The 26,506-nt window shown below is 35.7% G+C and overlaps 1 protein-coding gene across 1 annotated transcript in view; it reads left to right on the forward strand.

Moving 5' to 3' along the window:
• Window positions 1-996: 996 nt before the first annotated feature.
• LOC149413562 (uncharacterized) overlaps window positions 997-26,506 on the forward strand; it is a 39,747-nt gene continuing 14,237 nt past the window's right edge. Inside the window, exons 1-12 of the mRNA XM_089644390.1 lie at window positions 997-1,223; window positions 13,786-13,902; window positions 15,430-15,540; window positions 17,578-17,721; window positions 18,210-18,383; window positions 20,091-20,265; window positions 22,082-22,169; window positions 22,550-22,732; window positions 23,165-23,335; window positions 23,910-23,990; window positions 24,696-24,794; window positions 26,347-26,484. Coding sequence (XP_089500516.1) covers window positions 1,065-1,223; window positions 13,786-13,902; window positions 15,430-15,540; window positions 17,578-17,721; window positions 18,210-18,383; window positions 20,091-20,265; window positions 22,082-22,169; window positions 22,550-22,732; window positions 23,165-23,335; window positions 23,910-23,990; window positions 24,696-24,794; window positions 26,347-26,484 — 1,640 coding nt within the window. The 5' untranslated portion in view covers window positions 997-1,064. The remainder of the gene's footprint in view (window positions 1,224-13,785; window positions 13,903-15,429; window positions 15,541-17,577; window positions 17,722-18,209; window positions 18,384-20,090; window positions 20,266-22,081; window positions 22,170-22,549; window positions 22,733-23,164; window positions 23,336-23,909; window positions 23,991-24,695; window positions 24,795-26,346; window positions 26,485-26,506) is intronic.

A 26,506-nucleotide genomic window follows, 5' to 3' on the forward strand; every position in this document is an offset into this window, starting at 1 on the left:
GAGGGGAGTGGAAAGAGGAAGGTGGGGAAGTACCTGGTTATTCAGAAAAGCCATTTGAAGCAAAGTTTCAATTCTGATTGGTGGTCTTTTGATGAGTATCTTTCACTCTGGAACGTGCCGCAAATATACTACGTATAATTTTAAATTAGTAATTTGTGAAATAACACAAATTAATCAATTCAAATTTAGATTCGCACGCCGGGATTTGAACCTGCGACCTCTAACTTGCTAGTCGAGAGTCGAGAACCTTACCCCTCGACCACGGAAGTCGTCAAACAGAATATATACAAAGAATTGAATAAAAATAACGAAGACGGGAAAAATATTTGAAAAAAAATTGCAAATATAGGACTGTCTCCCGTCTCCAGAAGGTCATCAGTATTAAATGCCTACTGTAAAATATCAGCGTAGAGTTTTATCAAAATTAATGAAGAACATAACAAGTTAGCTATTTTTTTATACAGAATTTGTTTATTTTATTATAAAAATAAAATAAAAACATTTTTTATTTTGGTAGCCTTTCCGTATTATCAGCAAAGACCTTTTGTTTCATCTAAGATTATCATTAAAAATCAAAAAGCCTATACAAATGGATGATCGGTAGAAAGTTTTTTTTCTGTGCATGTAATATCTGTTTCCGTTCGAGATTAGGATTCTACTGGCTTTGTTATGATTATAACCATAAATAAACCACTCTAATAATATTTTTTAATATAATCAGCTTTTTTTACATATTTCGTAAAATCGTAAATCGAAAGTAATGACATCTTTCGGAATAATAGAACACTAATTGCGCAATCAGTAAAGAAGCTGTGTAATGCGTGGGCACTTACCAATACAGATTACTAAACGGTACCCAGCTGGTCAGGAACAGAATAGAGAACTATTACCGGCTGCTGCCATCTGTGAATAGCAGATTCTATTATGTAATGAAGTCTCTTTTCGCGGTGCGCGCGCAACCCAAACAATAAATTTCAATATGGAAGAAATGTGCTGGACGGTTTGAAAATGTGGAGTGTGTTGTTGTGTGTCAAAATCATATTTGCCGGCAAAAATTGTGTATAATGTCTGATCAAAAACGTGCTAATCTAATAACAGTGGATGGCTCGAAGAAGACAAAACAAAAAGTGACAAAAACCATCAGAATTGCGTTGGATCTGTTCGAGTCTAACGAGAAAGAATGCCCCGAATTCAACTACAAGGAACTAGTCAGAGCTGAAGAGGTAAGTTATCACAGAAAATGGTCACGATTTGTGCAAGAGAAGTGAATTTTTCATTCTCTAATAATGTTCGAAGTTATTCGTGCTAATGTCAGCGTCGCCGTTTGAAAATTGTGACTGCCTAGCTGAAATTTAGAATCCTCAACATTGGGCTGGCAGCCCTTCGGCGAATTTCGATTTTAGGGCTTGTCACCGTACGGAGGAATTTTATTTGACGATAATTAGGTGGTGGAAGGATTATAGTGTGCGGTCGCCATGTTTGCAGCGGATGAATTCAGTTTTCGCGTTACGGGGAGGTGTCGGCCGCTTGACAGGTGCGACTATGGGCTCTCATCAGTCGATCGACAGCTTCTCAAGTTCTCCCGAGACGTTCCCGACTTGATTGGAGATTAATGGACGTGTCTCGACATTCCCTTTTATGGCGAGATCGATCTTATTTGCTTAGAGTTCGGACAACTCCGCGACCTAGGCTAACCCCGTCCCTTATAAATAATACCAATGGTCTTCGGCCGCACGTAGCACTATTCCCGCAAGCCCTTCTGGTATTCTTTTGCATTATCGTAATAATCATTATCTATTTTTCTTATTTACTACTAAACCGATCTTGTACTTATATACAATGTCGGCATTGTTGTACCAGCTGTATGCAGAATGTATATACCTACATAATGCCCGTTGAAAGTGTCATGCAACTTCGAGCCTAGCATTACTGTAACATTGGATTCTGATCAGCTACTATTGACATTAGAACCGACATTATAATGTATTTAATTACTTGATTGATATTACAATTTAACATTGCAATGACAGATGTCACGTGATGTACTCTTTTATACGTATGCGTGGTGTACTTAGCAGACATGTGCAATACATAACGAACCGTTTTCAATAATAAATTATTACACTAATAATGTATCGCCCTAATTTTTACACCAAGATTAGATATAGATTTATCCGGTTGACTAATTAAAAATAGCTTAGCCATGATATATGTTGTTTATTTTAACATATTACTGGCAGACCGCTGCACTTTGGTTATTGTGGCTTGCATTACAAAAGGCTTGCAAAAATTATGCCTTTTTGTATGATTGCCATTACGAGACTTATTTTTGAGAGCAATTAAAAATAGCTCCGCCGTGATTATGATAATTTAAGTAGGTACGCGGTGTTGTTTTGAGGATAACTGCACTTAAGCCGTTGTTTCGTGATGCAGGAGGGGATTGTTTCGAGATTTGAGCTGGACATAAGATCAGTGGACGATTTCAGACACACTTTCTTCATTTTGTCGCCGCGTTTCGCGTATGATCTGAATACGCGTACACTTGTGGATTGTGCGATGGGTAAGCGGGCGGGGCGGGTTTTTTATTTTCGCTCTGCATAAATAATGTTTTGTTCTGTATCGCGGCCATCGTAAATACATTGTTATGTAAATCGCACGCTTTTGTTTCGCGCGGTACTTTTTCTCTGACGAAATAATTGAAGACTTTTCTTCTTTTTTTTTAAATTTGAATGAAGAACGTTTTGTTTCGCGGTTCTTTTTCTTTGACGAATTTATAGACGTTTTTTTATTGAATAACGTTTCGCTTTTGTCATATCTTTATTATTTTGTGTCTTTACAAACCTTGAAACGGTTTTTTACGTGAATATCGCACTAGAGTGCCAGGTGCCAGGAGCCAGTGGGATTATGGCATCTGACATCTCCATTTGTGGTATTTTGTAAATCTGAAGGTACATGGGAGATGTGGAAGTCTAGCAGAAGGTGGAAAGAACATGACTATTCATATTTGGTTACGTCTTTGTACCGTATAGTTATGTTTATACTTTTGATACATAAATGGGACAGATGCTAACATCTGAAATACTGTTATATTGTTGTTTTTGGTTTCTTTTGTATAATTTTAGGATGCATCTGTCAAAACGTTTTTTGCGGATTTTGAAAATGTCCCTTTTAAATTTATTTTGGGGAATGCATGCAATGTTTGACTGCCCCCATTGATGTAGACTGCCCCTAATAAAACAAAAAAATCATTAATTTTCAATAATATAAAAAAATGCAAAACGTTTACTTTCATTTATAAAAAACGAACACATCAGCTTTATTAGGCGCACTTATTTGTTGATTCGTAACGAAACGATTTATATATCTAAAGTATTTTTTATCAAACTTATTTAAAACACTTGCCGATAGATAATGAAATAATGATTATTAACGTTTTATATCGACCGTATAAAAAGACAGCAATATTCGCCACCATCGCAAATCGTATCATACAATTTTTAAATTTTTTTTGCGAAGTGCCTTCGTTTACTTGTCATGTATATCGTAATTATTTTTCTGAATTCAAAGTTAGTAACTAGTGCAATTCCCGTGCATAAAAGTGTTTTTTTTTTTTAAATATCGGAGCGGTTCGAAACTAACGAACCGTTCATAGAAATACAAAAAAGTCTCAAATATTATTTTTGTAGTTCTCATCTGTTTCGCAAGGATCGCATTTCTCTTGCATCTTCAATTTCGCGGTCGAGTGTTCCATGTAGAATAAGCTGTTATTTTAAATAGTGCCATCTATCAGAGCGGATCGAAACTAACGTACCGTCCATAGAAAACAATAAAATACTACAGTATTATCTCTGTAGTTCTCATTCGTGCCGCAAGGATCGCACTTTTTCGCGTCTTCAATTTCGCGGTCTACTATCCCTTGTATTTATTTGGATCGAACCCTTAGAAAATGACAAGTAGAGATGGGCGAAGCGGCTCAGTTGAGGGAGCCGGTTCACTGGGTCCCGTTCACCTGAAAGATCCGCTTCAGTGAACCGGCTCGATTGAACCCCCCCCCCTCCCCCCTCCATAAATAAAATAAAAACAAAGTTCTTCGCGATAAAAGAATACATACGTGTAGTCGTCGATATTATACAATGGTACAGATATTGAAATCGACATGTGTTCTACACTCTACAGTGTCCTAAGATGTTTAAGATTCGCTAGTGAAATTTATTTTAATTGTACATTGTGACCGAAATCAAATTGGATCGTTTATTATACAATGTGCTATTTTTATGTTTTGGTGAAATTAAAAGTATTTATTATTTTTTTTTGGTAAACTAATATTTAAGACAAGATTTTTTATGCATAGCACAAAGGGTAACAATTATTTTATAAGCAATAATTATTAGCCTGAAACACTAGTATATATTGAATTATTTCACGGATAAGAGATGTGTCATGTATCTTTTATCAGGAGATTTTTCAATGTGGATGAGTGTTTTAGGCTAATAATTATTGCTTATAAAATAAAAGTATTTAAACATGAAACCATGAGATTTCATTTTTCTTTTATAAAAGTTGCACTTAAAATATTTTTAGGGTTTTATGATGTTTCATAACAGGTTGCGTCTGACAAAGCTCCCTCCGGAAGAATGAGCTGAAAAGATAAATGCTTTAAAGGTCATTTCTCAGGACTGCGCTTCGTCAGATGGGACCTTGCTATCGTGAGGAAACATTCCGACATTTTTGCTTCTTTGGGAATATTATATATTTCGAAGACAAAATTTTGCCCAGAAAAATCGATCAATATATCGTATATTTATGATTACATTCAAAGGGGATTCCCAATTTTATTGGAATACCCTTTTATTAGAATGAAAAAATGAAATCGAGAAATCTTTTGTTTTGTTAGGTTTTTGGTACAAAACGTCAAACTTCAATCGTACGGTAATCGTTGAATCACGTTTCTTATCGCTTTTTAGTTTTTTTTTACCCGGAAAACATAATTACGAACTTTTTAATAGCTTTAATTTAAATTTACCATGATTTCCACAAGAAAAAAGAGTGAAATTTGGAATCATTTTTCTGCGGCCACAAAAATTGTCAGATGTGTTATTTTTAAATTAAAATCTATAATCTATATCAATAATATTGAAAAAATTTCTTCAAATTAAGTTTAAAAAAATCAATTGGTGAATGGAATCAAAATATAGAACAATGAAAATAAACTTAAATCTATTTTAAATTAATTCTGTCCCAAATAAGTGCAATAATAATATAAAAATTGTGTTGTGAAACAAAATACTTCGGTGTGAGAATGATAGCTAAACGTCGTTCATGTAAGTACTCAATGCCAACATTACTTTTTTACGATTATTTCGATATCAATGATTAACTGAAAATAAACCATGAACATAATATAACTCTTCCTTGTTCCTGTTATAATAAACTAAATAAGTGCCGACACAACAACTAAAATGTTATGCAAGCGGGAATACCAGTATTATTATGTCATATATATGATCAATCCGGTCAGTACGTCAGTAGTGACCCGCGAGCCGTGAGATCCGTTGAACGATGTATGCGGATCTTCGTTCGCGAACGGGTGAGTCGGCTCTTCGGGTCTGGCGGGTCACCTGCTCACCGGCTCACCGTTCGCGAACGACTGAAGCGGGTCACCGGGTCACCGGCTCACCGGCTCTTCGTTCGCGAACGAGTGAAGCGGATCACCGGGTCACCGGGTCACCGGCTCACCGTTCCCGAACGGGTGAGTCACTACCGATCCGCGAACGAGTGAGCGGATGATTTGGGAACCGGATCTTACGGATCGGTGTAAAGATCCGGTTCACTGAGCCGACTCGTTCGCGAACGACTCACTTCTAATGACAAGGTTCCATCCGACAGAGCAATGTTATGGGATAACGAACTTTAAAGTAACCTTCTCTAGTGCACATTATTGTATCGCATTGCTTTGTCAGGTGAAACCTTTTTATTCCACGGGGTCGGGATATTCTCATGCAATAAGGCGGGAGAGTGAAGTTGCGCAAGGCCTTCTGCGCATTCAATTCAAATTACAATATCACATACAACTTTATACTCTGTGGTCAGAATGCTATGTTTACATACAGTTTTCATTTTAATCACTGATTTAACATGTGCATTTACTTTTCGTAATTCACCCTTTTTCTCTTTTATAAGGAGTCGGTATCTAGGTACTCGAATATCTAATAATTAATTAGATATTGTTTGTAGTTGTTCATTATTCTCAGCGGGTGCCAATTTATTTATCCTAGACACAACTTTACGATAACTTCGAAGTCTTTTCTGTATATTATTTATTCAGTCTTCGTTAAACTAACTATGTACAATTTTCTAACTGTACAATTCCATTACGATATGTTTGCAAGTAAAGGCAATGCTGGGGTGATTGACCCCGCAATGTCTATTATTGAATATGAGGTCGTCAGTCGACAATGGTGGCATCAAATCGAACACAGCAAATAATAAAAAATAATTCATTATATCATCTGCTAATTAGATTTTATAATTATTATTTATTTAATAGATTATAAGATGTATGAAGTGGATGATAAAATTTGCATTATCATAATTTTTTTTAATATAAATAAAACGCAATAGTTTCACTGCCTGGAGCTTGTCGGATTATAGCATTTCCCATAGGGTATTCCCACTATTCAGATCTGGTCACCGCACATGTCTAAAATCACTTCAAGTAAATTAGAAATGGGGGATGAGGTTGGGATTAAAAGGAGAATAATTATTCTATAATTGAATGTTATTATACATTATCATATTTTTATTTATTTCGATAACACATCAAATTTGAATATATCAGAGTCTGTGGGGCTATGGCATCCCCTATAGGGGAATATTGTGGAACAGGAGGAGAAAGGAACGAAGATAATTATTTTAGAACATTGTTGCTTGATGGTTTGGGCATGTAGAGCGAATAAGCTAAGAAAGGAGTGTTAGGAGAATATATGATGCGAATGCAAATGGTAGCAGAAGTCGGGGACTCCCAAGGAAGACATAGCACAATCAAGTGAATCAGATACTCGAGTCGGGCCATGTCAAGAGTCAAAATAATAGAAGAGTATTTATTTACTTATTAAGACATACATAGTTCAATAAGATACAGTTAAGGATATTTTTCGTTATTACATAGTTGTAGTACGTATTGCGTATGTCCGTAAAATATCATTACGTAATTTCGCCTGAGATTGTTCTGAAAATTTAACTAATGATTTTAAGTTAAAATCACTGAAGTTAAATTAAAGTTTTTTTTTTTTTTTTTTAAGAGAAAGACAAACATTCCCGGGTTACGAATAACTTGACAATATTTGAAAATCTCCTACTACCACCACAGTAAGCTGAAAATGTTGCTTGTGTTTTGATGGAGGACTTAGCCAGCCGAGGAATTGAACACACTACGCTCGAGTGGGACCCAAGCGCGATGTCAACTCGGCCACCGACCGGTCAAATGAAGGTAATTATTACCTATTCATTTATGAATAGGTAATAGTTATAAAAGGAAGATAGTGTGTGGAGAGAAAAAAATAAATTGCAATCAAGAATTATAATATGCTCACGAATTGTAATTGACTGTTAATACATAGAAGTTTTGAAAAATGAAGTGAAAGTATGTTTGAAATATGTCACGCTAAGAAATTCAATAAGTTAGTTTTGTATGTTAGAAAGAAGTAGTAATTTTTCCATACATACATACAATGTACAGAGGTTTTGTATTTGCGTGCAAATGAGAGGTGTATTGTGTAAATGGCATAACCACTTTAGATAGGGAGGAAAAATACTGAAATCTTATGTATTTTCAAATATACATATGGTTTGAAATGGTTAACTCATCTAGTATTTATTTTTAATTTTAAATCTTGTGTTTTCTGTACTTAGGCCTTATCTTCGGCTTCCTATGGGTTCGGGAGAATTAAATTAGAAATTACCCCGCCTTCAGAAAAAATAACTGCAAGGTCATTGGCTCCACGGCTTTTACCTTTGCATATTTTGTTATGTCTTCAACACAAAATCATAATAATAATCCATGCTGAAAGGGTTGCAAAAACTATACGCAAATAATTATATTTTAATCAGTGGAACGCCGATAGTTTTCTGGAGAACATGTAAGCGTATAACATAGTAAGGCACGGTGGGCGCTAAATATAACACGATGGGGCGCCAAATATAACATATGAAAGTGTTGGGGTATTAAATGTCATATATAAATTATTTCCTGGGCTATTGAGACCCTCTCAGGTTAAAGTGGGGTAAGGCAAAGATTATGCTATTATTGGGAAAAGGATCATCTTTTTGCCAACGTGTTGGTAGATGGGACACGTCGAGGCCTTTTCCACCGAGGGGGCCCACAAATAAGGCATCCGCGTGATAATTAAATAGGTACTTCATCATCTCCAGCGGCAGATGGCTTTCGATTCACAAGGGATAAGCAAAAATTAAAAACGAAAAGAAAATACTCATTTTGAAAACATAAAATATAAAAATGGCACGCGGCACAATCATCCTTAACAACAAGGATTGCCCAAAAGTTAAAAAAGCAAATCAATCACTTTGATTATGTACATAATCGAATCCCCGTCGCCCCCAAACGGCCAGAATTCAAGAAGTGACGTTACTGGCGGAAACGGTGCCAAAATTCACCAAAAAATGTTGCCAGTTAAATTCATGCTTGTGAATTTATTCCTTCACTGGCCAGGTAAAGTCATAATTACTTATTAGAATAATTTTCCATGCAATTTTGATCTTAATGCTTCCTGAAATGTATGAAAAACAAAATCAGAATCCTTTAAGCTAATAAAAAGTTAGGTTCCACTAATATTTTTCTATTTTATGCTCCGAACTTCAACAGGTTATTTTGAGGTACCTAATTAAATACAATCCACTTTCGACACAACAACATTTCTACACATGATTTTTTTCTGCAAGATTGATTATCTTACCTTGTTCATGACTATAGCTAAATTTCCTATTGGCCATTCTCAGCTACTTCCTATCTGTCAGCATATCTTTTTTTGCTGACGTGTTGGCAAACTAGAATTTGTTTTGCTGACCTGACCGATTGTGGGATCCTTGACCTCCTGTAAAAGTAAGCAAGAATTTATATCGCTGATAAGTTTGTTTATTACTTCATATAAGCATTTGTCATTGAACTTGGTCATGTGCCGGTATTTTGCATTGTTTATGGTTTTCTACTGAACCCATAAGTACTTTTATTGCTGGCTTTGCTTGCAAATTTACGTGAATTTTGACTGCCTATTAGAGAATGTACTGGTTCTAGTACTAAAGTTTAGACTTTCGAAGCATGCTACTGACGGCAATATTTTATTTGGGTGCACTTCAACAACCTCCTTAATATTTTCTCATCCTCATTAGTGCCTTTTTATTCAACTGGCGACAATCTAGTGAATATTTTCTCATCCTCATTTAAGTGCCTTTTTATTCAACTGGCAACAATCTACTGAATATTTTCTCATCCTCATTTTAAGTGCCTTTTTATTCAACTGGCAACAATCTACTGAATATTTTCTTATTCTCATTCAAGTGCCTTTTTATTCAACTGGCAACAATCTCCTGAATATTTTCTCATCCTCATTTAAGTGCCTTTTTATTCAACTGGCAACAATCTACTGAATATTTTCTTATTCTCATTCAAGTGCCTTTTTATTCAACTGGCAACAATCTACTGAATATTTTCTCATCCTCATTCAAGTGCCTTTTTATTCAACTGGCAACAATCTACTGAATATTTTCTCATCCTCATTCAAGTGCCTTTTTATTCAACTGGCAACAATCTACTGAATATTTTCTCATCCTCATTTAAGTGCCTTTCTATCAATGTTTCAAATATATTAGTAGGACTGATCTTCTAATTTAAAAAAAATATATTGGTGTTACAGCAACAAATCGTTGTCTTCCTCCCCTTCTAATAACACTTACTGTATTGTATTCATTGCCAAAGATAGATGACGCTTCCGCGCTGTAACTGCAGCTGTCGTCAGAATGTAGGACGACGACACGTGTCGCTTAGCAGCCGCGGCCTGTTCTATCGAGTTCTTTCCTTGCTAAAGGCTTGTATAAGAACCGTTATTTTTGTAAATTCATGTTTTTTCCTTTCATATTTGGTCAGTTTTTTTTTTAATCGATTATTCTGATTTTCTGCTGCATTGTTGTATTTTCAGTTTTTTGTTTCTTTTGTTTGAATTCCTAAAGAGTTTGTTTGTTATTAACTTTTTTTGCTGGCAGGATTGTGTCCAATTACATTTTTTTTTGTATCCGTTTAATTTGCACATTCAATGCTTGCAATGTGGTGTTTGATATATATTTTTTTAAATACACATTCAAAGAATTGTTTTGGAGAAATGCTTCAAAAACGGAAAAGCCTGTAAAGGCAGATTCACAGAAGTAATTATTAATTGGGAAAAGTTGAAATACTCTCAGTATCGCCCTGACGAAAGAACACCATTGAGGAACATATCATGAACATCAAAATGCTGCTTGAAGTGTGCGGTGACCTGATCTGACTAGCCAGTTACTTCTTAACCTTCCCCTTTCCCATTTTCTTCCCTTCCCCACTTCCTTCAATTTGTGGATGCTATAGTCCCACTGGCCCCACACAGTGGGGAGCAGTTGAGACTCTTGTGCGGTATTTACATTATTTTACACTGTTACTAGAGCAAAAGACAGATCAGGAATCGAGTTGACGGACCAGGCAGCGTGTTCCTTTGAATCGTATTGTATTTCTGTATGTTTGGCTAAAGTGGTCCTTCTATATTGTTAGAATAGCACAAACTAGTCATGGTGATGACGGTAATCGACATTTAGATCATAAACAAATGATCGTAAGCAAAAAGATAATATGCAAAAGATTGCATGTAAATAGATCGTAATTTTCATTTAATCGTAAAATAATTTTTTTTACATATATTATCTAGGTACATTTATTTTTAACTGTTATTTAAATATGCGTAGTATAAACTCTGTAAAACCAGCATTCAATATAATAACGATAAGTATTAAAATGTATTATTCGATATGCAGTGTACTATACATTATCTACTACGTTTGGTCAACGAAACTTTAAATACTTTGCGAAGAGACTCTACAACATTCTTCCAGACAGCATAAAACAATGTGATTCACAAAAAAATTTCAAAGATAAAGTAAAAATTTGGATCAAAAATAAGAATAGGGCCTTCACCGGTGCATTCACCCAAATTCGCAGTTATTGAAGTCACCACATTATTGAGCGAATACATTTTAATACAAGTATAGGTATGTTCAAAGGTATTAGGAACTAACACGAAAAATTCTGCCTCAACACAGGCTAGCCTAGTGAGGCGGTATTTGAGAAACCTCAACTGTACTTTTATTTTCTTTTTACCTTCACAATATTATGTTTGTATTATTCTGTTAATTTTATAACCTTAAATATAAAAGTTACAAATCAATGTACACCATAATATGTATGTATAGTTGTAATGTGTAAACTTTCCTAAATAAAGATATTATTATTATTATCTACAAGTAAATTAAATGATTACTCGTAAATTGTATCAAATCTTTTTACTTATACACAGACACTATTATTTGCCTATGATCATTTTGTATACAATTTTGTTTACGATCATTTTACTTATAACTGGTGATGACGTAGTGTATGAATATATTCTTGTTAATTTGAATGTTAGGTTAGGTTGATAAATCTGATAAGAACGTTTGACTGCAAGCTTTGTTTTTATTTGCAATAATCTCGGGATTATTTTTAATTTGTCAAATGGTCTTAACTGTCGTGATCCTTATCAAATCAAAGCTTAAAATGTTTATTTACTGTTTATCACTTTATTTTATGTTTATTACATATTGATACTATATGAGATTTTATATAAATTTTCTATAATAATATTTCTTAATTGACTTTAAAAGCTATGATTCTATGATAATTAATTCCTAATATCTACTAACTCTATTAAATTCTTGATCGTCAACATATAATTTTTACCGTGTGCCAGCTCTATTTTCTTAATAACTTACTTGTTTTTATGCAAAATTATGTTTTTGTAAATTGTACCTTCTTACCGGATAATGTGAAAGTAGTTTCCCCAGAATAGCTAGTTATGTTTGGAGAAAATTATTTTTTAATAGTATCTTTGATGGCGAACAATAGATTAATAATAGCTATGGTTTAAAAAATTGAGGACACAGGTGAAAGGACAAATGAGTCGTTCATATTCGTTTTGACCGGTCAGTGGTTGAGTGGGCATAGCGCTTGGGTCTCACCCGAGCGTCGCGTGTTCGATTCCTCGGCTGGCTAAGTCCTCCATCACAACACAAGCAACATTTTCGGCTTTCTGTGGTGGTAGTAGGAGATTTTCAAACATTGTTGGGTTATTCGTAACCCGGGAATGTTTGTCTTTCTTTTAAAAAAAAAAAAAAAATATTCCGATGTGCAAAAAACTTGGTTTTACCGCCGAAACAGTGACATGAGCGAGATAGATTTATTTATTATTTAACGCCCCTAAGGCTTTTACTATATTTTTTTTAATTTATAGACATAACGGCAAATCATTAGTGCAGTGCTAATATATAACTCATCCTGTGCATTTTCGACGCATACGCGAAGCACCTTGAGGGCAAGTGTATCTTGCATCACTTCTATCACACTGTTTTACAATGTTGTTTTACAATCATATCCATCAAATTGTGAACAAAGGTATGAAAACACTAGGCTTCGTATTAAGAACAACTAAAAACTTTAATTCTTTACAAGCCATTAAACTATTATACGTATCTCTAGTAAGAAGTCTAATTGAATATAACTCAGTAGTTTGGTCTCCATCTTACAAAATTCACATTAACAACATTGAGCGAATACAAAAAAAAATTCTACGTTTTATAAATTTTAAATTAAAATATCCCTGTCGAAGACTTAAAATACAATTTCTTATTAAATACTCTAAAAATACATACATTAGAAGATAGACGTAAAATAAACGATTTAACGTTCTTATTCAAAATACTTAACTCTAAATTCGACTGTTGTGAACTCCTGAAACTTATAAACATACATACACCCACAGTAACAACACGACAAAATACAATATTCTACAGCAGCACACATAAGCGTAACTACATTGCCCACTCTCCGATACAACGACTTCAAATCATGGGAAATCATTACTTGGGTGATGTTGACATATTCAATACCAACTTGGCAAGTTTTGTTGATCATTTAAAACATTTATTTCAACAATACTCCTACATCATGTAAACCTACAAATAGCTGTAATTTTCTGTTTTTGTTTCTTGTGTTTGTATGACATGTTGCATACCTTTTATCAAATGTAATTTTATTCTTATTTTTTATGTTTCAAAGTATCTGTCAAATTAAAATTATACTACCAACCATGTAAAAGCCCTCTGGGCGTTAAATAAATAAATGTTAGCGCTTCAAAATTTTCACATTGGCAGTCGTGTTGTGGGTGGTGAATTTAAACAGTCTTGCGAGATTTTCAGCGACGAATTGCCTGTCCTTTACTTTATAGATTTTTGGAATGCGGACAGAGCAGTATTATTTAATTAATTATTTTACAAATGTAACTTGACAGAGAATTAATTACAGTAATATTACATATCATTTGTGTATGATAGCTAAGGCATGTAGAATACTAAATATGTATCGGCTGGGGGACCTAAAGGTCCTTTTCACAGGTCGTTCTTACTCATTTGTGCTCAATTACGGTTTAATGTTACCAGGGCCGCAGAAGAGCGGAGAAGGAGAAGAAGGCTGGAGCCCCCAACGGTCTAAGGGATCCATTCTCTGACAATGATGAGGACGTTGAGAAAATCGCCAAGCAGTTTGAACAGAAATATGTAAGTATAAAACGCACCTACCTTGTGACACATAATCGTGTCTTGCCAGAGAAATCGTTGTTTAATTATATATATTTTGTATAGGTTATTTCCACTGAAGAGAAATCAATATGTTTTGTTATATATATTTTGTATGGGTTATTTCCACTGAAGAGAAATCAATATGTTTAATTATATACGGAGAATGATGAATACTTGGAGTAGGTAGATAAGTTTTGGTATTTGGGAAGTATATGTATGAGAGATGGAAAGGCTGATAGAGATATTGAAAGGAGGGTAATTGCAGAAAACTCCATTAATGGAGGATTGAACGTGGTTGCCACTAACAAAAAATTGTCCAAAGAAGCGAAGCACTCCACGATAGTGCTGGTATATGGCAGTGAAGCATGGAACTGGCAGAAGAAGGACGAAAGTAGACTGAATGCTGTGAAAATTAGATTCCTGAGGCGTATGTGTGTAAATCCATGTATGATCGTGTGAGAAATGTGGAGATTCACAAAGAACGAATGGCTGATGTAAGTGTAATGAGTATGATTAGAAAATGGATTCTTAGATGATTTGGGCATGTAGAGCGGATGAGCTAAGAAAGGAGTGTAAACAGAATAAATGATGTGAATGCGAGGGGTAGAAGAAGTAGGGTATGCTCAAGGAAGACATTTCAAGAGTCGGAATAACAGAAGAGAATGAAGCAATGAGTGTGTGCCAAGACCGAGTTGTTTGGCGGTCCATCCTCTCTGCCCACCCCTGCGGGAAACGGCATGATGGTTAGTTAGGAAGTTAGTTATTTCCACTGAAGAGATAAACCGTTAGATTTGTATGTTTGGGCCTGTGTCTGTGCAATCAGTTTTATCTTACTTAAGGCGAAGCTTAATGCTAAATCATTATTTTAGATTAATCTTTATTACGAATTGGTTTTCCTATCGTTTCCGTTGAGTAGAATACAAATAAAATTTTGAATTACTCAATAAAGAATATAACTGGAAACTACTTTGAAAAAATATATTTTTCAATATAGATATATGAATGCATAAAAGAAACTAATTAAAAAATACAATATTTTAACTTAGATTATCTGTGACAGTTTCCCTTTGATTAGCTTTTTTGCTTTCTTATAAAATTGTTTACAAAATAAATAAAACCCACTTTTGCGCTTGAAATCGAGCGTTTCAGACGCCATTTGTCAAGCGATTTTAATGCCTATTACGAATATTTGTGACGATATATTTATTATTTTTTACACATTTTTGGCTTATAGCTTCCTCTTAATAACCATAGGTAATAGAAGCAAGGGAGATGAAATTAGCTAAAAACCGCACGCACAACGGGTGTCGCCACATCATTCACCCATACTATTGCAAATCACATCTACGCACAACGCGTGTCCCCGCCTTTGTTTCTACCCGTACACCAAGAGCATAACTTTCTTTATCTCTGCTGGTTTGATAGTCGGTCCAGTTTGGTCGTATATTTCCCTTTTGCTCTATTGTCAGAATGTGAACGGAATGTACCTATTCGATGATGTTGCAGGGAGGAACCAGCACTTATGGTAGTTCCAAGGGTCGCTGCAAGCAAGACGACTATGCCGACATTGGGGCTGGCTATGATGAGAACGATTCCTTCATCGACAACACTGACGGAGTGAGTATACTATTCAATATTACACTATTACACTATTCAATATTACACTCTTCAATATTACACTATTCAATATTACACTATTCAATATTACACTATTCAATATTACACTATTCAATATTACACTATTCAATATTACACTATTCAATATTACACTATTCAATATAACACTATTCATTATTACACTACTCAATATTACACTATTCATTATTATTACTGCAAAATGCAAAAGATATAAAGATAATATGGAGTTTACACTATTCATTATTACACTACTCAATATTACACTATTCATTATTATTACTGCAGAATGCAAAAGATATAAAGATAATATGGAGTTGAAACTTAAGAAACCAACTTCGTATACATTTCTGACGCCGCACCGTATGCAAAACCATTTTCGAACGTGAAGTTTGTGACCAAACTACTAGCCGCCCGCAGGGCTTAGTAGGCTTAGTAACAAAAAACCTACATAGCGGGTTTCTAATTGCTAGTTATTATTATCACTACTAGTAAAGTAGTTCTGTGCCACTTTAAATATAAAATGATACGTTAATGTTAGCTCAGAGGGTCGGAGCTGGCAACACGGTATCACAACCTCATACATAAGCTCACATTTTAACACAACCTCAAATAACACATCTGCCCTGATGATGGACACTGTAATGCTGTCCGAAACGTTGGCTAAAGAAGGAGTTAGCGCAACACGGCATAACACCCCAAAAACAAATCACAAAAAAAAGTTCTGTGAACAGTTTACTCTTGTTTAATAAATCAATATCTCCTCTGAAATCATAAGATTTGTCAGTAGGTACTTAAATTCGTACCTACTTAATAATTAGTTTATAAATATCATAAACTGTACAACTTGTCCAAAGAAAAGTCACTATCTTAACCTCTCAGAAAAAGACTTTTATTTACTTTGTGTTCCTTTGCGAACTGTCAAAACGTGAAAATTTTTGTGTCATTCACGAGTTTTGTTAAAAGCTTCATAACTCACGTTTTGGGAAACGTAGCCTCATTCTAAAAAATGTTTTGGAAAGATTATGAAATTCACTATCGTATTGTTTTGTTTTACGTAAATATTTGCGTTTCTAAATATACATTTTCTGAAAACGTCAAAAATATGTAAAAATCGCTGACCATTATTTCAAAGCTGTGAAAAATGTTCTTTTTTCTGAGTATCATAAAGAAATAACACTTTATATATTGAAGAAATATAATTAAAAACTATTAGTCACCTCAAAATATTAACCGTCCAAACTAAAATATTTTTAATAAATTATTTAGAAACGCAATAAATTATGAACGAACAAGATGACAGATCCAATCGACTTAGATAATGCACCTCTACATTCCATAGATATTCTTGAATACAGACGCGTAGCGTTATTCATTATCGATACTCTGTTTTTTAAATCATGGCAATCCGTATACTAGTGATGGAAATAAATCGATTTTTGTAAAATCTCGCGCGTTTACGTGAAAAGACCTACTAATGTCTTGACCGCTATTATCATAGTTACGTCTTTTGGCGTTCTAATGTTCCGAGTGGTTAATGGCAATTCTTTTTTCAAACTTTCTTCAGCAGGCACTTCCTAGCCATAATATTGAAAAAATCTAGTAAGAAAGTTCACTTAAACGCGACTATTTCACATTTGAAAAAAGAATTTTAACAGAACCACCTTCAAAGCCTGCGACCTAGTCATTGTTGCCATCTAGTCAAAGTAAGGATTGCTTGAGATTAATAATGTGGATGCAGCAGTTTTCTAAAACGGAAACGGAACGTGCAAACAAATTTAGAGAAATTCAAAAGTTACGACGGGACTTCGCAATTAAGATTGAGATATTGAATAAACGATACGCTAGTAAGCAAACAAGGTGAAGAGATGTAGTCCGTCCAAGTGGAGAGTCGCGAATTGTCTTTGTTTTAGATTTCCGCTAGTATATTGAAAGTAGTTTTTAGATGTGTACCAGTGGTACTGGCAACATTATTATAAATTCATTTTTAATAATGATGGTGCATTTATTAAATTGTAGTACGATGAGATGATCCCACCGGAATGCGACACGGTCTGCGGAGGATTTTACATCAACAGCGGTTCCCTGGAATTCAAGAACATCACTGGTGTGGGCACGGATCTCGGAGACTCCTCACCTCCTACTCATCGCAGGATTAACAAGGTGACAACTTCTGCTATAACCTACATACTTACCCTGGATAACTGCTACCCACATTTTTCTTTTTTAATTCATCACTTTTTTTTTGTGTGATACTTTTACACAATCTTACTCAATCTTACTCATCTGCGTAACCATTAACTGTAACCGTTGCGGATACAGTAGCCAAACTCTAGTGCGATGTCCACACCACTGTAACCATAATGACGAGCAGGCGTACAGTGCCCTTTGATTCGCGGCAAAAACTGACAGCCGTTGGCTCGCCGCCCCACGTACCCTATGATTTTTGGTTTTAGTTTTAACGGCCTTAGTTCTAGTTTATCGGCTGTTATTTCCATGTTCCCTTTTCCTTCGTCTCTACTGACTTCTACCCATCACTTTTCCTTAGTTGGTTGCTATGGTCTCACTAAATCCAATTACTGAAACATCCACCTTACCAAAAATGACCTTACCGAAATCAACAATTAATGCATATTTTTGTCATATTTCAGCGCCCCCTGTCATCAAGCGGAAGTGACGAGGACCAGTCTTCCGAGGGATCAGACGGGGAGTCGGACGCGTCCACGGGCGAGAAACAGGCCCGGTCAGATGGAGACGGGCGCGAGCAGAACGGCAAGGCCAGCAATGTCACCGATTCTGACAAATCTGGAGAGGACGGAAAGAAGGTAACAAACCAACCTAACTTACAATCTGGTTTCAAGACAGATCTCATTATTTCAGATGATGTATTAACTCATCCCACTCTGATTCAAAGTATGAAATTCTACATAGTCGAAAGTTGGTCTCTATGCAGATGCTACATAGTCGAAAGATTAGTCTCTATGTCGTTGCTACATAGTCGAAAGTTAGTCTCTACGTAGATGCTACATAGACAAAAATTTTATTCTTCTTTCCTTTCAAATTTAATACTGTTGATTTACCAATGTTATATGCCCTCGCTAACTTCGTAGAACTCTCTCCACATTCAACTCTCTTCCCTCGCTAACTTCGTAGAACTCTCTCCACATTCGACTTTTTTCCCTCGCTAACTTCGTAGAACTCTCTCCACATTCAACTTTTTTCCCTCGCTAACTTCGTAGAACTCTCCTCATTCAACTCTCTTCAAAATCACACTTTTTTTTTTCAATGGTTTACATTCTGTGTTTTCCCCACTCCGCCCGCATCCGCCGATGTTTCAGATTTTAGAGATTTCTTGATTTCAACACCTTAGAAGTCCGCCGACAAAATATTTTTAAGTAAACATAAATCTCTGGAACTATACTTAACCCACTTATTTTGAAAGATTTGTGCCTGACGAGTATACTCGTGGATGATTCCATTCACTTTTTTATGCTCGACTTAAAGCGAGGACTTGTGCCTATCAGAACGCGCCAACTATATTTTGATGCATGTCACAAAATAGTAAAACTGCCCCCATAACCTTTTTATATTTATACTAGCTTACATGTACCCAGCATTGCAGGGGGTTATCCTTGGGAGATAGACATATACCATCTTGGACTTTTCTGTAGGCCTTTTTAAGATATACAATTCCGTACTACATTATTTTGATGTATCTCTATAAGGTTTAGCCAGCATTAGAAATGTAACCACCCGAAAATATTTTTTTACAACTTGATTACACAACATCGACTTTTCTCTACTTTCTACAAATATAATATGCATGTATTATGTATATAAACCTTCGGGAAGAAATTCTCTAAATGATAGTGAAAACTCTATCAAAATCCGTTTGTATAGTGAAGAACTAAGTGCACGAACAGACAGACGCGGATAGCGACCTTGTTATATACTATTTAAAGATGTACCTCAAATTTGTATTCTTTACTGTAATATGATGGTGTATAACCGTTTTATTTACAACATGAAGAAATAAATAAATTACTGGAGGTTCGGATTCTTCATATTCCGTCTAGATCAACCCGACAATCTGATTTATTTTATCTACCCTCGTGTAGAACAAACATTCGAAAAAATTCCCCAATTCCTCGTATACGTGCACAATATAATACAAAATTTTACAGCATGGACATTTTTGGTAATAACCTAAAGAAATATCGATATGAAGTAATGCGTACGATCGATTATTAATATGAGAGTATGGAATGTATCGGGAGCATCTCCTATCCTCTTCCTATTTTCCTCTTCCTCTCCCCTTCCTTTAAAACCAAATTAATTTTAAGATATTAAAACTTCATTTCTAATGAACTTTAACATTAGAAACTTCTGTGGCTTGACTTCAGTTAACTTGTATATTTATATCTATCATTGTATATTATATAAAGCTGTTTGTTTCTTACAAAAATAAATAAATAAATTGTAGTGGTTTAGATTACGGGGGCTACTATATATAATTTTTTTTTAATTTCCAGTCGAAACCGGCCAAGGTGAAAGACCTGGAGGGCAAGGATGGCCTTCCGAAGAAGAAGCGGAAGACGTCTGTGGACGAGACTCCCAACGTCAACAATCAAGAGCCCCCCGTGGCTGCCTCCCCCGCTAACACCAAGCAGACTGTCAGGGAGATATTGGCCGAAGCCAGGGCTAAAGGTACTAATATCAATGGCACAACCCGACAAATATTTAACTACACCAAAATAACGTTAACTAGATCCTTCTCGGCCCAATAAAATGTTGTCAGATATATCGTGAGATACATCAATATCAGTGTTAGAAATTATTAGTTTTGATATAGCCATCGATCAAATTTCTGGGTGCTATGATAAAAATAATTGACAGTTTCTGAGGTGTTGCAATACAGTTTAACTCTTTGCACGCGCCGGTATCAACTGTTGTTACGGCAAAAAGTCTATACTCACACGCAGCTGTATCAACAGTTGATACGGAAACTTTGACGGCCGATATTCCAGCTCTCTTTCGTCATAAATGTATTTCTTGCTCACTTGGACATTCGTAGAACTATCACGATGCTGACACCTACAAGAATTTCTCAAAAATAAAATTGTATTTCATAAAATAAGATCGATAATCAAGTGCGCCGCTTTTAGTCGTTTAGTTTACATTTTTGTCAACGGATGGCGTTAGTACTAGTATGTCATTCACAACTTTCCATAACTAAAAATGATAAGTGATCATGGTGTCCCACTTGTGTCTCTCACCTAAGTACACACACGCCGAGTGAATGGCGGGACCACATTCAAAAGATACGGTACGTCTTTGTATGAAATTTTATGTTTTTGTTTTTATAAACATCTAAGAGTAACACACGAGGATTTGTTTTCATATTGTGGAGAATAATCTGTTCTGTCTATATTGTCCAATAAATCATGCCAGAATGCAATAATTTGACATTTAATTGCGTGCATAGGTATTTGAAAATATGTACCGTTCAAAAGGTTAACGGGAAACTTTAATTAGTATTTAATGTTTTGATCATCCTTTTAAAATAATGATTTTGTTACATATATTTGGCAGAAGTGATTTGTGGGGTTTTACCTAAACACCCTTACTTACAATCACAGTGTAAATATTATGTGGCCCGTAAGGTCAGAATAGTGAAAAACTTGATTTATTACGACGGTGTTAGGTATGGTTAAAACGACCTTAAACCAGACTTAAGGTGAAGCTTAATGCTAAATCACTATTTTGATTATTCTTTATAACGAATTGGTGTACATTATGAATACCAAAAAATATGCTTTAGATAAATTGAAGGTTTTTCTATCGTTTCGCTTGAGTAGAATACAAATAAAAAAATAAATTACTCAATAAAAAATATAAATATAAACTACTAAAAAAAATATTTTTTCAAATATGTATGAACGCGTAAAGGAAACAACTTATTTTAACAGCCAAGATTATCTGTGACAGTTTCACTTGATTACCTTTTTTACTTTTTTATGAAATTATTAACAAAATAAATAAAAACCAGTTTTGTGCTTGAAATCGACCATTTCTGGACTCCGTTTGTCAAGCGATTTTAATGCCTATTACCTGCAATATATGGTATACCAAGAATATACTCATTTTTGGCTTGTAGCTTCCTCTTAAGGTTCGACGGGCGCGAAAGAATCTAATAAAATGGTAAATTTAGATAATAAAAAAATTATATTACTCCTCACAGGAACCCCTTAGTAGTGACGTATGGATCCATCCATCCCACTGTGGTGCAAGGCATTGGGTTGAGAGAAAGGGTCTCCTTCAACCGATCTCTTCCGATCCGGCCCAAGACCTGGACCAACCCCACCTTATGAATCGTGGAATCCATGCTATATCTCCAAACGTAGCGACTCACTTGGAGCGACCTATGGCTGAGGTGTTGGTTATCCAATGAATGGTTCCCGGGGCAGCTGTATCCATATCCGCCTCCCAAATTGAATCTAATATATATTTATTTGTGTTTCAGTTGGTATGGAGAATAGCATAGTGGAAGGAAGCACCGACTGTTCTTCTGATTCCAGTCACAAAGCTCCCATCAGCTCCGACAGTTCGAGGTACTTTATTTAATCCTTTATCTTTAACTAGTAAGTCCAAAGCATTCTACAAGTGACTGATCTTAATTTACGAAAAAGGCTATCAAAATTGAATTTCAGGCTTTTTTTCTTCATATTAGTGAAAATTCACCTTTGTCATTTATATCCCTAGTGTAAATGTGGAATTTATAAAAAAAGGTTAATTCACTAACTTCACGAAAGTCCAGCAGGGACCATTGTTGTGTGAACCTTGCCTATGGGGCTGTCGCACATCGGCTGCTAATATACGATCCTTGAAGTTTTCTCAACACAAAGGACAGATTGTGATGAAAAGACCAACATTGTAAAGATGAATAATTTATATTTACCGCTATATATATGTGTATATTTTAATTTTGCAGGGATGTGGCGCCTCCCACGGTGCTCCCCTCCGCCCCCCTGGTGGCCCCCCTGCCCCCCTTGCCGCCTGAGCTGCCCCCCGAGGCAGCCCTGTTGGCGCGCCGCCTCAGGGCCATGGCGGAGGCCCATTTCAGCTCGCACACGGGCAAGCTGTCTGGCGTCGAGGTTAACGAAATCATTCTGGGGTGAGAATAGTACTACTTACTTGTATGTAATGTATTAGATAGAAGAAGAGTTGCGTGGTACAGAGAAACGTCTTTGTGAACTCCTGCCAAATAGTGCAATTTTGACATGAAGGAACATTCTTGGTATGCTGTTTTACTTGCCATATCAACTGTTACGATCACATGTAAAAGGTTAATATAGGTAGTGATTTCTTCCCATATGTCAATATGCTGTTGTCTTGCCGTATCAACTGTTGTTACAATCGCCTGCAGATGGTTAATATGCTGTTGTCTTGCCGTATCGACTGTTACAATCACGTTCTGTTGTATTGCCGTATCAACTGTTGTTACAATCGCCTGCAGATGGTTAATATGCTGTTGTATTGCCATATCAACTGTTGTTACAAGCGCGTGCAGATGGTTAATGTGATTATTCTGTTATGGCACCACCAGGATGGAGAAACACTGCCGCCGAGGGTCTGTGCCTCCGTCGGTGCGCCAAGCCCTCTTCTCCCATGCGGCCGCTCTCCTTCGAAGGGGCAAAGCCGGACTCATCCAGAGGGCCAGGAGGCTCGCAGACCAGCAGATAAGGACTCCGCATACTTCCTCGGACCCCTTGGACAGGTAGAACACTGTTCCTAAATCCACAAGATCTCAAGTCAAAATAATGTTTTTTTACTTTTATCTTCTTAACCCGATCTTCGCCGTTGTTGCGTATATGATCCAATGGCGTGTGTCGCATATGTGATCCATGAAGTTTCTCTAAAACACGCACATTGTGTCAAAGTGTGCCATGTTATGAGATTGAGAGTGTTGAAAAGACCAGTAAAGGTTAATGTGTCCTTATTTCATACTTAATAAAAATGGATTTACACTATTTTCATAATAATAATTACAGTCTCTTTTAAAAGAATGTATATTTCTCTTTTCCTCCTGTTTTCTTGTTAAATTGTGGATTTATAAATATATATTTTTTTTTATTAAAATTATCTGAGTATATTATATAAAGCATTGTACTCCCAGGAGTTAATAAACTCATTCATTCCATCCCTGCTTCTTGGCATACTAAATGACTAAAATATAAGTTGATTTTCAAAAAGCTCTGAAAGCACCGAGTTTTTACTGGTTTACAATAAAAATTGTACGATAATGTGTCCATATTAATAATATTAAATATATTGTATGGTTTATTTTTCAGACTTAAAGGGATAATAGAAAAAATGAAACCTGCCTTACTAGAAAACTACAAAACGGAGTCGCAAAAAATTTTGGAATTGAAGTAAGTTCTATGTGAAAAATCAGGATCATTGCAATGGGTGACTTTTAAAACCTTTAGGACGGGTTGTTTCGGAGAATCTGAACAATTCATCAAATTTCAACGTTCATTTTCAAGTTCTGTGAAATATTTTTTCAAGTTCTGTTTTTATTTCAGTTTTGTCAAGTTACTAGCCTACAATGATATAAAAACAGAACCTGAATAAGTCTTTCACAGAACCCGAAAATGAAGGTTGAAATTTGATGAATTGTTCAGATTCTCCGAAACAACCCGTCCTTAGTAAACTTGAGAAATTACGACATTTGTCAAAGAATTAAACAAAATAATACACATTTCAAATAAAGAATTGTAAATTAATTTTTTTTTAAATTCTTTCCTACTTTATCGCTTCTCTGAATCATTCCAATTTTGAAAATCAAATCAAATCCCACTTCTAGAGTTCATCAATTGATTTCCAATTTTGAAAATCAAATCAAATCCCACTTCTAGAGTTCATCAATTGATTTACAATTTTAAAAATTAAATCAAATCCTACTTCTAGAGTTCATTAATGAGTTGATTTGCAAATAACTAGCTATTAGTCCATTATAAAAATGCATCTTTGTGAGGATCTGAAAAGTCCCGCCCACGTTACGAGAATGAAGAATTGAAGATTTTATCAGCGACTGTATCACTGTGCTAAGTAGGTACTATATTTTTTAATTTCAGTAAACAAATTGTTTTACTAAACTCCACGCTCGACGACGATAAGAAGACTCCCGAGAAGCGGTTGCCGAAACGCAGGTTCTCCTGGAATGACCAAGTTCGGTGAGTACTGATGTTGCAAATATGTAGCAAACATATTTGATTAGTTTAGCCTTAGAAAAATCATGGGAAAAGACTAAATTAACACACCTCGTGCAGGCGAATTAAATTAAATTTTTAACAAAAAAAATTTATGTCGTACTCAAAACATCCCAACTATAAAATTATTGTCTGATATAAGCCTGCTTTTGTAATATGACTCCATGTACAGGAGTTAATGTCAGTGTTGGGCCATTTAGTGATGTACATATATTATTACTTCCCAATCTCCAGTGCGATAAGTGTATGGTTGTATTTCCCGTTCTACGTGTTTAAATATAGTTTCCTTTTGATAAAATATTCTTTCACATAAAAGACAAGGAATTGAAGATGGAGAAGGCTTGGTTAACATTTTTAAATACATAAACACACAGTTGGGAACCTTTTTTTTTTTTTTTTTAAGTTCACCAGGGTTGTCATTGGGTATATGGCTATGTCTTCTGGTTCTACTGTATGTCTCCCCAGGTATCTGAGCCTAGTTCCCACCAGGGCAGGACATTGGCACCATAGGTGAATTGGAGTCTCTTCATCCTTTTCACATTTCCTGCATCTATTGGTGTTTTCCACTCCCAATATCTGCATGTGTCTCCTGAGATGGCAGTGTCCCGTTAGTAGTCCTACCAGTTCCCTCAGTGAGTTTCTATCCATATCGAGTAGTTTCTTGGTTCGTCTAGGGTCTGGTCCTTTTATGAGTACTCATTCTTTGCGGTGCTGGGATTTGACCCACCTATCAATACGTAATTTTGTGTGGCAAGCTGCTACTCCTACGGCCGGCTCGGATCCTACAAGTGGTGCTTTCGCCCCCTTCCTTGCTAGTTCGTCAGCCCGCTCGTTGCTCTCAATGTTGGGACCCTTAAAAATAGCTAAAATTATCAGACAGCAATGCCTTTTCCGCCATTCAAGTAGGATAGGAAGATTGTTGAGCATGTTTTGTCGACGTGAACCCGTTGTTTATTCATCACCATCTGCATTTGTGTTCTGTAATGTGTTAAGTTACCTGTAGTGTGTGGTCCATAAAGGCTGATAAGCTGTGCATACCGTGAGGAAAGCAAATACAATTGAACAAGTATTTATTTCTGGTTTCCATCCGTCAAGGGTTCTAAGCCATCGTTTCAAATGATGGAGAGAAGGAAGGTGAATTTATGTATTCATTTTATTTAAATGGGCTGATTTCATAATTATATGGAAAATTAGTGATCATTTAAAAAAATATTTATTCATTGAACTCCGTTAATTCGAAATGAAACAGGGAATCTCATAAACCAAATTTCGAGTTAACAAATTGCCGAAAAGTCTAGTTCCGTGGCCGCCCCTTTAAATTCAAATATAAATTTTTTAATAAAATGACTTATTCACTTGTAAATCAAAGTTTTGATAACAAATTGGGGGGCCCTGAATTTGGTAAGGCCAACCATCCCTGAGGTGATGTTTATTACAAAACAGAGCTATAATAATCTCCCCACTATACAAGAAGAATATACATAGTACTTAGCAAACTGTTTTAACATGATTCTAGCTCCTTGCTGTCGGACCTGGTGAAGGAGCAAGGACTATCTGATGATGAAGAAGCCATGGCCAGGTACCTTCACCGAGTGGTCCTGCCGCTGTTTCCCCTCGGTTTTGTCCGAATGCCCACCCTCCTTCAGCAAGCCAAGTGAGTACACCCTTCTGGTATC

This window comes from Hesperophylax consimilis, chromosome 21, assembly GCF_061612785.1.
Source record: "Hesperophylax consimilis isolate HC1 chromosome 21, BYU_Hcon_1.0, whole genome shotgun sequence".
NCBI classification, from domain to species: Eukaryota; Metazoa; Arthropoda; class Insecta; order Trichoptera; family Limnephilidae; genus Hesperophylax; species Hesperophylax consimilis.